A 12,912-nucleotide genomic window follows, 5' to 3' on the forward strand; every position below is an offset into this window, starting at 1 on the left:
TTTGCAGGTGTTTGGAGTTAATCAGCTGATTGGTTTGTGGCACCAGGTGTCTTCAAAATTTAACGTAATATTCTAATTTTGTGACACACGGAATTTTGGATTTTCATTTGTTGCCGCTTCAAATCATCAAAATTAAATTAAAATCAACATTTCAATGCATCAGTCTGTGTGCAATGAATAAATATAATGTACAAGTTACACCTTTTGAATGCAATTACTGAAATAAATCAAGTTTTTCAAAATATTCTAATTTACTGGCTTTTACCTATATATATATATATATATATGCAAACAAGTGCTATATTCTGTCTTGTTGTACTTCTACCAGTGGTTAAGCCTAACACTGTCATTGCTCAAGCTTCAGTTTGTGATGATGCTACAACCCCGGCTGAGGGTGCAAATACACAGCACCTCAAAATAATGTGTGAAAACAATTTGCACCCTAACCCTTTCTCACCCCATCTCACCATCTGTGTCTCAGTCTATGCCTAATGCTGCTAAAAATCAACAGAGAAGTGCAGATGGTGTCATCAGAAAGCATTGCGACAACACCTCTGCATCTCATCTCACTCTTTGTGTTGAAGCCTCTGGGGTGAGGTGACCCAAAAAATAAGATCCAGTTGGTCTCCAGAGAACACACTTCTGGCAGATAAACTTTATGAACTGTAGATGTGCTATATTCGCTGCATCTGTCAGGGTTTCTTTTTTTTGTGTGTTCCATAAAAACCTGTTTATGCAAGATGACATATACAATATATATAGAAAAAATAAATGGACCTTAATGTGTATGAATAATATAGGTCATTCACAAAATGTCATTAATTTATGTGTTGGTGGTATTTTATTAGACACTGGGAAAACATGTCTCTTACAATGCAACTGTGACATAATGGCAATTACTGTTTGTATTTATTTGCCATTAAACCCCTCAGTAATTATAGCTGTTATTTTTGGTTGCAGCCGATGTGATACATTAAATGTCATTACTGTACTAATCTCCCGTGAAAATGTGTGGCTTGCATGGTAGGATCGTGTTGGATAGATTTCGGTTTGATTCAGCATAATTAGTTTTGCTCATCATCTTTTTAATAGCTAAAGTTTTTACCCCCTTTCAACTTTTTCTTATTTTTTTAAACCACAATTTTTTTATTGCTATTTCATGTAACTATCCATCCATCCATCCATCCATCCATCCATCCATCCATCCATCCATCCATCCATCCATCCATCCATCCATCCATCCCTCCATTTCAGTTACACTTATCCCATGTCTACGGGCGAGGGTGCACCCTGGACAGATCACCATTCCATCGCAGGACTGACCAACGAATAGCATTGGAAATTGTTACATGGTTTTGAACAGTTCTTACTTATGAAAATCTGAAAAGAGTTACTGGAAGTGCTTATTTCTGAAATCATGTTAATAGTAAGGAGAGTTGACTGTTATTCAATCTCAGTTCAAACACAGTTTGAGAAGCTGTGGAGAACTTTGAAATAAACCTACTTATGTATTAATTTACATCATTGAACAATGTAAACATTATTTAGAGACTTCACAACTAATGAGTCAATAAATCTTGCACTTTTTCATATGTGGAACAAGGTCAGTTCTGGTCACATGAGACCAAAAAAAAAAAAAGAAAAACATTCTGCAAGGAAGAAAATAGTTGTTCAGTATAAAGCAGGGTGGTTGTAGCCATGGGGGCCATGGAGATGCTTCATAACAGGTGAAAGGGAAACAACTCATAGTGGGAGAAAAACTAGTCTAGTCTGTGGATCAATGGAGTTAGATAAAATTTTGTACTAAAAAAAAAAACAGTTCACTTTCATGCATTTTCCTGCATGACAAAAACTGTATTGATGTGCACAGATATTTTTGATTGGTTTGAATCAGAGTTTGATTTTCAGCCTGTTGGATCAACTTCCACCTGTGATAGAGGTTCACACCTGATGCAAATTCTGGTGTCCAGATGGATAAACACTTGGCAAAGTGCTGGAAGTAAACAGGAGAAATACAGAAGAGAAGCTAGAACCAAAGAGTACCTTTGTAAATTCTGGTTTCTGCTTTTCAATTAAAAGTGATTTAATGATTCCAGTTTTGACTAATTCAGATATATTGTAACGACTAGTGGCTTGTTCTGCTTGCATTATAATTTGGATTTTATCAGTTAAATATGATGATCATGCTCTCTGAAGTTGTATTTTTTTCATGGAAAAGTCAAAACTTGCTTCAGAAAAAAATCGAAGACATATATCATACTGTTCAATCAAAAATTGTGAACCTTTTAATTTAGTGTCTAAATGCTTTACATTTAAATCCATAGAAGAAATCGGAAAATTCAAAACAAAACTGTGGTCAAAAGGGATTTAAGGTCAGCACACAACTTTAGCTATTGCAGTTGGAAACCAGCATTGAAATCTGGGTTTAGGGAAGGACTCAGACCTGAATTTGCACAGACAAAAAAGACGATAACAGAGTTAACCATCTATTGTCTATAGAACAAATCCAGGTTTAACGGACTAAAGTCACAGCCGGATCATAAAATACTATTCCATGTGTCTTTAATAGAATTGATGAATAGATCACTACAATGCTGTCTTTTCAGATCGGCTTAAAAAGTTGATCACACACCTACAGTTGATCCATAATGCAGCTGTCAACACCCTCACCAAAAACTAAGAAAGTGAAGCACATCACCCCAGTTCTAAAGTTGTTACACTGACTATCTCAGAGAACAGACTTTAAATGCATTTGTTTATCTATAAACCATTGAATGGATTAGCTCCAACAGACATGTCTATGTATCAACAACCAGGTTCTAGTTAGTTCTCATGATTTACTAATCAGGAAAAAACAGAAAGAAAGGTGTAAAAGTGCTGAAACCCTAAACCCTGCATGAAATCAAGATGAAAAAAATACAAGTTTTGATTGGCCTTTATTGTTGGATATGAGCATTAAGTTTGGTCCAACTTTTCTTTTATTTTCTTGTCAATGATTTCATCATAAACTTTTTGTAATCATCCTTTAATTTTAATGCTTTATTTTTATTCTCTTTAGTTATTCATTTAATTGCTTAATGCCGTTTATGTCAATGAAATGTACTTTCTCTTAGTATTTTCCTATCATGTATCCAGCGTTATGTATAATTAAACTTGCCTTACCAAAGGTTTCTTTCTAAAACAACCAAAAATTTTAAAATCTTGCAATGATAACCAGACATTATGCATTAATGCATATGAATCTAATCTCTAATCTTTATCTGACTCTTATAAAGGGAGTGCAATGAAGCACATGGTTGTGGTGGATGTGTTTGCAAACAAAATAGTAGCTTTGATCTAATTATCAAATGGGATTTTTTAAAATGTTATCATCTACAAATTACTGCCCAGAGCTGTGTAAAAACTGTCCGATCCAATCTCTGGGAGATTGATTTGTGCTTTACTATTTGTTACACACTCAATATTTGCTGAAGCATTATCTAATCAACAAGTTCATTTCCTTCAGCTTGGGCCTTAACCATCCACAGTAGTGCTGTAGAATTACTTTGACGTGTTACAGTATTAAACCGCTGGCTGCAGAATCTTATTTCTATTGGGTTTCAGAAACTCTTCTGCTGACTCATGATTGTCACCTCAAATACACGTTAAAGCTTTAATTAAAGCTAGAAGTAGAGCTCGCTTCAGGCTGCTAAATGTCCAATTTTAGCTGCATGTCCTTTCTGTAAACTCTGAAAGGCTATGCTGCTTCATCTTAGGCTTTGTAAAATCATAAACCATCATAAACCGTAACATTAAACCATTACCAAGTAAAATCAAAACCTATCAGATATTGTTGCAACTGTTTTACCGGCCTACATTTTAAATTAACACAAGGTCAGTCATGCAGATATAAAGTAAAGAAGGCACATTTTCTAAGCATGTTTATATATATATATATATATATAACCAGAATTTATATAAAAATATACAAACTCCTAGGGATAGTCATCAAAGGTTCATTTTCACTAATGTACAGCATAACAGAATTTGTTATGTAAGACCTGTTCCCACAGATGCTCTCAAAAAATGTCTGAGTGCTCATCATGCACAACCTAATGTAAAATGATCACATAACGCATTGTATTGGAATAACCTGTTTAGCATTGTTGACTAAACAACTGTCTCATTTGTTATAATAACTGCTCAGTAGGTAAAATCATGATTTATCTGCTATATCTAATACGTTGTTTGAGGCAGCGCATGAAAGCAAAGATTTACACCCGAGATTTGCAGATGCAGGGTGTAATCTTTTAGATTGTCAGTTAAGTACAACTCTCAACAAATCATTATACACATATATGTATATATTCTCTGTTTGGGCTACACGATGGCACAGTTTGTAGCACTTCAGCCTTGCAGGAAGAAGGTTCTAGTTTTGATTCCCGGACTGGGGTTTTTCTGCATGTTCTCCCTGTCAATGTGTGGGTTGTCTCTGGGTACTCTGCCTCTCTCCCACTGAAACCTTTGCACAAATAGCCGAAGAAGATGGATGGATGGTTTTCTCTATCTAAAATACTTTGATGGACCATTTGTAATGGGTCTACGTATTCTTCTGAGACTTTCAAAAAACGCAAAATCATTGCAAAACATGATTTGGTAAAACTATGCAAAATTTCAGTAATGTTTTTCTCATCAGCCCAGATAAGACGCTGCTAAGCTGTCAGGGTAAAAAGCAGCTTAACATAAACAGTTAAACAGTGTTAGATCATGTGCTTGTTAAATCTGCTAGTGATAGTTTTAGAAGCACTGACTCTAGATGCACGGCATGCCTTGCGAGGCTCTGAACAGACTTTAGTAACAGTCCTCTCATGATTATATTTATGTTGCTTGGGAAATTTTACATTCCACTAAATGATCCATTAATTCTTTTTACATACAGTACCAAATGGATTGCAAGCCTCTATAGTAATGATAATGTGTCATTTACCGTTCTATAGTGTCAGAGCAGTCATCTCCATGACTTTGTATGTATGACATAACTTTTTACTATGGAATTTTGATTGGTTTACAACAATATTGAAAATTATAAACCTAGTTTCGGATTCTCATTAGCTATAAGGCCCAATCATCAAAACTGGTATAAGGGCTTGGTATATATTACTTTTTGTATAATAGGTCTGTATTTGCTATAAGTGTTTATAGATGTTGGAGATTGGCCTTTTTTCTAGTGTAGTCCTGTTTCTCTAACTGTGACTGGCTGGATGTGCTCTCTTCATCCTCTGACTTGAGGGTTGGCTCGGAGCTCGTCTGCCTGGCTGTGTGTTTCCTGGACGGGGACGCCTTTTACAGTTGCTTTTGGTATCTCTGCTTCTGTCTCCTTGAACTCCAGTCGGGCTCGGAAGATGGCCGCTCACACTGAGCCTGGTTCTGCTGGAGGTTTCTTCCTGTTGTCGCTACATTGTCGCTACAAGCATGCTTAGTGTGAGGGATTGTATTTGAGTCAATGAGTCAATGCAATCAACTGGTTTTCCTTAGATAGAAAACTTTGAAACAATTTGACTGTATGATCGTGTGAACTGTAAAGTGCCTTGAGATGACATGTGTTGTAAATTGGCGCTATATAAAAAAACTGAATTGAATTATTATCTCTCAATTGAATTAACCCAAAAAAACATTTTCATCAACGCATTGCTATAAAACGCTTATTGATATATTTAACCTTTTAAGGGTCAATGGAAAAGGCTAAAAACAGTTACCCTTTTAAACTATTTTTCTAGTCATGATTGTCTTTGTTGCTTTTAAGTATTTCAAATCAGATGTATTGATTAGGAGGGTGCTACTTTGGGAGGGTTTTCGGGTCATAAATATAAAATGTATTTCTAAAAAAAATAAATAAATAAATAAAGAGAGAGAGCCTTAAGAACACTTTGTTCTGGACCACCATAGTCTCCATTTATTGCCTTAAGACCAGTCATTTTAATCGGCTTCTGTTATGCTTTTTGTGCTAAATAGAAACCATAAGTCTACTGGCAACAATATAAACCGAGCGAAAAAAGAAATGCATTTTTTTTTCTTTCGCCCTCTCTCTCTTATCGCTGCTCTCCATCTCTCGCTCCGCTCCCTGAGCGCGTCAGAGTTTGCGCAAGCAGCCTCTCCGCCTCTCGGTGCGTACAGGGCAGCTCTGTCTCCCATTCACACCACTTTACTACCAAACGCACTCTCTGACGGATCGCGTTCAAAAAGAAGGTGCTTCTTCTCTCCTTTTTCGCCGCTTTGGATTATCACTGTGCTTTTTCACCATGCTGGAAGTAGAAGGTAGGAGGCACAGTTTGCGTTTTTGTTGCCATTTAAAGCCAAAACGCAAAATCCGGATGATGCTTTTTTTTAATATAAATGTTCCCGATCACCACTGTAGATGTTTGACCTTGAAGAACAGCTTAGTCGAATGCATATGCATGTTTCTATGTATGACATAAATAAATGACATTAATACTTTAATATCATTTGTAATCGAGGGGAGGGTTTTAGTGTGTGCGTAACGCTGATGCTGAATTTCATCAATGGAGAATGCAAGGGACGCTTCTAAATACTTATTCATCAACTAAACTTATCCCCACAGTTTTTTTTTATATATATATTTTTGTTTGTATTTAGATCTTTAGGTCGGCTGGATCGTTTTACTTCCTATAATCTTGAATAATTCAGAAAGTTCTCTGATCTCAGCAGGAGACAGAGGTTTTGCGCCTGCATCCAGATTCTGAAGAAGCATCCTGTTAGTCTCCATGCTAAGGCGCAGGGATGCAAGAGAAAGACGGCTTAAAGGAAAAAAGCTTACACTGGAAAAAAAAATCAAAATCTGGATAAGTCATTTTTTCTTAAAATAAGTGCATTTATTCTTGGATTGAGGATGTAAAAGATATATTTTGCCAATGGAAGAAGACAATTGACATTTAAAATAAGAAAACACAATTGCATTGTCTTATTTCAAGTGCATGTTATCTAATTATCTTATTTTAAGAGTAAAAATACTCATTCCATTAGCAAAATATCTAATTTACCTACGCAAATTAAGGGTAAATACACTTGATTTAAGACATTTTTATTTATTTCTAGATCTTTTTTCCAGTGTATGAACTGCCACTGTTGCAACAAGGGTATTGACCGAAAATATATGCTGTCTACATTCAGCAGTCTTTAGGCTGTAAACTAATAGGAAAAAGGGAAATATAGAAATGGAAGGAAAATAAAGTTGGAGGAAAAGCTTTAAAGCGGCAGAAATTTGTAAATCCACCTAGTTTTTTTTTTTTTTATTCATTAATATTTCTATTTACCCATTTTTAAGAAAGAAACACATTTCCTTCCATAACTAAAGTAGTTTCTGCCAAAAAAAAAAAAACTTGTATCTAAATTGCAGCAAAAACCAGTTTTGGTTAAAATAATGGTGTGAAGAGACTATCAGCGAAGGTGATAAGATATTTGGTTCCTATATCTTTGTTTTCAAAAATAGAGAAATGATTTGGAAAACTCCTAAACTAATTAGTGTATAATATATGAGTCCAAGTTGGACCAGGCAATACAATCAGATGTGCTTTTGCATTTATGGTGCCTTGAGAGATCATCGCTTCTTCTCCAATGTTTCTCTCACATGAAGCTGTTCAGCATTTAACAAAAAGTTATTAGAATGCTGTTTTTAAGTAATCTCTCATAAAGTTTTTTTTTTTTTTTTTTACTGAAACTGTGTTTCAAAGAAAGGCCATGTATGAAAATTAAAAGGAAAAGTCCAATGAGGATAAGATAAAGATTTTTTATTTTTAATGCCAATTAACAATACTGACCTCGGTTTTAAAGTTTCTTTGTTCCCAAGAATATTGTAAGTCACTGTAAGTGTTTTGAACAGATGATAATTAAATACGGTCAAAAGTCCTGAAAAACAAACAAAGAAAAGGATAACATTAAACGGCATCAGGCCGACCTGAAAGAAAATCCACCCCCGCTATGCATGTTTTGGATGAAAGACGATGCTTAGTTCTTTAGTTTGGTGCTGAAGCATCCATTATGAATCAACTAGCAACATTACTTGGAATGTGATTTAAAGCTTAACTGAAAGATCATTTTTCCTCTTCCAGTGCTCCTGTTGCCTACTGAAACAAGTTTGCCCTTGAGATAGAGCCAGGTTATAAAAATCAATACCATCATTGTAGTTACACTTTTTCTCGGGGTTACAGTTTTTCTCTTGTGGAAAAAAAACTGTCCTTTTCTGGTTCTTTGTTTTTTTTTTAATTTTATCAAATTGCAGTTTTTCTTTAAAGAATTGTATTTATGTTTGATTAGTCTGAGTATTTCAGCTTGTCTGTTTTTGTCAAATGAATCCTCAAATTAGTGGTAACGAAAATCCCAACAGTTTCCTAATATATGTGGACAGAATTTGATATTCACTACTTTCAAGTCTAAAATGTCAAACTTTAACCTGATTATGGAGTATTTTAAAATACATTTTGTATATTGTGAAATGTGTATTCTATTTGTAAAGCTACATAAATTGAGGGGGAGGGGCGGCCTCCTCCTGAGGTTCTGAGTTCAAGCCCAACTCCCACAGACTTCCACTCTGGGCCCCTGAGCGAGACTCTTAACCCCCACACTGCTCCCTGGGCGCCCCACAATAGCAGCCCACTGCTTAACAAGGGGATGAGTTAAATATAGAGGTACATTTCTCCAATGTGAGATTAATAAAGTTCAATAATTATTAATTAAATACAGCAATCTCCTTAAAAACAGAAATAAAAAACTATAGTTATAGGAACTAGTGTCTATTGATACCAGTAACATGGCTCATTATTAGATTTGTTTAGTATTCTCACATTTCTGTTTGTGTAGAGTCTCATAGAACATGAATTGTAGCCCACCAAATATTTAATTCATGGATTTCTTCATGCTTATGAGATTTTACGTGATATTATTTGTACTACTAAAGTGCAGCTCTACGAGAGATACTCCTTTTTCTTTAGTGCTAATAACGATGGCCTTAGGCTTCTTTTGCCTGACTGGCGGATTCAGGTGAAACGTGGATTAATGTGGTTTTCTCATGCAATGAGATCATGCCGCTGGGTTCTTTTGTACTGTTCTGCAGCTGGAAAAGGAGACCGCTGAGGTCACACGTGCACTGAACTGGCGGTCAAAAATGAGAACAAACGTTGCTTACCTCCAGCTTTTATTTGAAATAGTTTGACAAAAAGGTTTGTGTCATGGCTAAAGAAAGATACCCAAATATGAAATTGGCTCGAGAAGTGGAAAAAGGATTTTGGTGTTCCTTTCTATGCTCCCTTACTCCTCCTCCTCCTACTCTTTCTAATTCATGTGTATGATTGTGCTGAGGGTGGAAGCGTTGGCAGCTTAGTGTCCTGAAAAAGCACCAGTCCAGTTATAAATGCCTTTTTTTCCCCCAGTCTTTCCCTTCTCATCTCCAGTCTGTTCCACTTTTCTCTCGTTTTTTCTCCCCCACCAGTGAACGGGACGCCGGCCAGTCAGCTGTCCACTCCACATTCGGGAAAGTCTCCCAGCCCCTCCCCGACCAGCCCGGGCAGCCTCAGCCGACGCCGGGTAAGACTCAGTTACACAGGGACACACACCCACACACATAACCTTTCCACACACAATCAGCCCGTAGAGCGTAGAGACTTTTAAGTCTGTAACACACTCCTTCTATGTTCTCAGGAAAAGGACAAAGCTGTGGCTGAGAATAGGCCAACTACATCTTAGAGTCACTTGAAAAGGAAGAAACCTGCACATCCCAACACCTTTAGCATCTAAGATCAGGGTGGGGAGTAGAGCTTTGATCTCATCCAGTGCTGCTTTGGGAAGCTCTGAAGGCTTACGTTTGGACATATGTTAATAGCTGAAAAAACTCATCCAATGCATTTGCACATATGCTGAGGCATTGCTCTTTGTTCATCATGCTGAATGCTATGCAAGTGTTAGTGCTGCTTCTCATGGCGCCAACACTCGCTTTTAGTTATCTATGGATTTATGAGTCAGCATTTTGTACAGTATTTTGTATATATATACCTGTGCAAATGGTTTAGAAAGGTTTTTACTAGTTATAGTTTGTACAAATTTGTTTTATTAACGGGGAAATGAGGTATGATAGCATAGCAACCACAGTGCAACTTTAGGGGTATAATGCAGAGAAAGAACATGCAACTCTATTGGAAACTATTTATTTAAACATGCTTCTGATTTGATGGGCTAGATTTTGCAAACTTAAACTTATAATCTGTATGTGCATGTGTTGAATGAATGACTGCTCTGGTCTTACAATGAAGCTCCTATTGTTTTCTTCAATAGCAATCTACAGTTGCTTATTTATTTATTGCACATTTTCCCCCTTTATTTTTGTTTAAATCGTCTCCTTAACACGTCACAATTTAATACAGCTTTTAGGACTGTGAATAAATAGAACAAGAAGCGAGGATAGAGCGGCTGTAGGCCTAAAAGTTATTTTATAACATTTTTGAAAAAGTTCCAGATGAATTATGTATCTGTGTTTGTTGCTCTGTCAAGAGATCTGATGATATATAAGAAATATGTTTCATCATAGCATATTGGTCATACTGCAAAGGCTTGCTTTATCTCCAAGGCATTTATTCTTAACAACATTTATATTTACAGTTTTTTCATTTTTTATTTTTAAGCCATCATAGACAGAGACAAGTGGGTCAGCAGTGTATTCTCCAGCCTGCAAACTGGCGATAATCTTCAGGTTTCTTAGCTGCGTAGTTAATAGAAAGAAGAAGCAAAGACTAAGTAATTTTTCCCCATTAATTTGACACTTTCTTATTTTAGACTCCTAAATTATCCTAAAGTTGAATCACATAAGGATTCATTTATCCTACTTTATTTTCTTGTTGTGTGAGTTTCATTTGTCTTTTTCTGCGATGTGTTCAGGGCCCTCTTCAGAATAGGAGATTTTTCAGTTACTACTGGAACAAATATCTGGTCTGCAAGTCAGTGATTTTTTAGTAAAAAGGACATTTGTTCTCAACACAACTAAAGTAATTTGCTGTTGAATATTAATCATTTTTCGAAACATATATAATTTAGGTATTTAGCTTTGATTCTGCCTTTTACTCTGAATGTTACATCTTTGTTCTGCCGTTTTTTGAAAAACACTGACAGTAAAATAAGAGGATAGTAGCTGGTTAATGAGAGAGGTTACCTGCTCGGCTTGTAGCTTGCCAGCTGCAGCTAATGGTACAAAAGCTTTCTTCCTGTAATGGGAGCAATAAGTGGTCCTCCATGCCCTGACACAAACTGACGAATATTATTCTATTTTCATTTAATAAACCAAGGTATCATAATTAATTGGATCACCTTGACATCTTAAAATGCTTTTAAAAAACAAAGTAAAAAAAAAAATCCTAATTGTAGTTATTTCACATAAACTGTTTATATAGTCATAGATTTGCACTTACAGAGATTCCTATGCATGCGTACGGAGAATCAAGCCCAATAAAAGCTTCATAGGTTCAGATTTAGGCAATATCTGATTAGTGATTTGACGAAATGAGTTGGATCTGTCAGAGTTACAGTTAGAGGTAAGCCGGGTCTGCAGGAACCAATCAGATTTGGGTTGCAGCTTCTGAGAACTGAACAGCAGAGCTCATGCATTCAGTTTGAAAATGGGTCAATATAAAAGGAGCATGCTGGCACGTGCATAGATTATATTTACATACATTACCAAACTCACTGAAAGAATAAACGACGGGAGCTCCTATTTTAGACAACTGCAGACTCTTTTGTTTCCTATCAGCTAATTCATTTCAAATTGCAGTAAGTATGTTGTGAGAGCAGTCCAGTTGTCACAGAACCATTTTTTCATGTTTTCAGAGATTTTAGGATGTACATTTTAAGTGTTTTTCAGACAGATATTTTACAAGGAACTCCAGGTTTTTAAAGGATCTTTTCTTAACTGTAAACAGTACAAAATATTGTTTAAGTCACAAGCCAAGAGCCTAATTCGTATAGAGAGATTATTCTACACTTCCTATTGCTTTATAATGAGACTAGAAAAAGGAGCCTTTTTCCGCCCATTATTTCCCCTCTCCACTCTGCAGCTTCACACTCCTCAGGAATATTGTTATAATTCTCTTCCATATGTCTTACTTTATTGAGCACCCTGGTAGATATGCCTTCTCTCCCCTGTAACAGTTCCAGTTGCAGCCATTTTAGGCACCTTTCCTGGACTCATTTGAAAGGGTGATACTCTATTCAATCATTTCACCTAAGGGATTTATCCACAGGAACAATTAATTATTTGAATTTCACAATATTTACAGTTAATTCACAAACGACACAGAAGTAGCAGATTTCTGGAACATTTCCACAATTGTCTGGGTAAACTTCCCAGGGCAGTTTCTGTATCTCGCTAGAGGTTTTTACAGCCCACTTAATACCAGTATTCACTCCGGGTAGGGTTTCCTTAGCAGTTTTTTTTTACTTTTGAAGAGGATGTTGTTCAGTTTCTGCCAAATAGATTAAAAAAATCGGCCAATCCTTGCAGATGAGCAAGCTAGAAAAAAATTATAACGTTATACAAAGACTTCCAGATGCAACCAGTTCTTTTTTGTCTTCTTCTTCACATCAGCATTTCACCTATTAGAATCTGTAGACAGAATGAATTAGGTTGCACACACTGCTTTGTTTATTACACCCTATTTTCACCAAGCTGAATAAATGGACACAGTGGCTTTTATCCTTTTAATCATCATGCAAAGAAAAGTGTAGTTACACAGATACATAAATATTTAACCTCAAGGAAACTGTGTGCCTGTTCCGACTTCAGAAGATTTTTTCTTTTTTTTCTTTCTTTTTTTTCTGCATTAAAGTGTCATTTATGCTCTGGTGGCAGACAAGCATGATACTCTAGCTGTCTCATTT

At 36.1% G+C, this 12,912-nt stretch overlaps 1 protein-coding gene across 3 annotated transcripts in view; it reads left to right on the forward strand.

Moving 5' to 3' along the window:
- Positions 1 to 12,912, forward strand: part of LOC107088281 (serine/threonine-protein kinase DCLK1-like) — a 40,004-nt gene that overhangs the window by 14,258 nt on the left and 12,834 nt on the right. For 2 of the 3 annotated variants that reach the window (XM_015380354.1, XM_015380351.1), the window contains exon 3: positions 9,482 to 9,576. In XM_015380354.1, the coding sequence (XP_015235840.1) occupies positions 9,482 to 9,576 (95 nt within the window). Of the gene's footprint in view, positions 1 to 6,168; positions 6,295 to 9,481; positions 9,577 to 12,912 lie in introns of those variants that run through there. The other variant, XM_015380355.1, reaches the window with a different exon arrangement.

The sequence above is a fragment of the Cyprinodon variegatus genome, unplaced genomic scaffold (assembly GCF_000732505.1).
Source record: "Cyprinodon variegatus isolate N-32 unplaced genomic scaffold, C_variegatus-1.0 Scaffold211, whole genome shotgun sequence".
Lineage (NCBI taxonomy): Eukaryota > Metazoa > Chordata > Actinopteri > Cyprinodontiformes > Cyprinodontidae > Cyprinodon > Cyprinodon variegatus.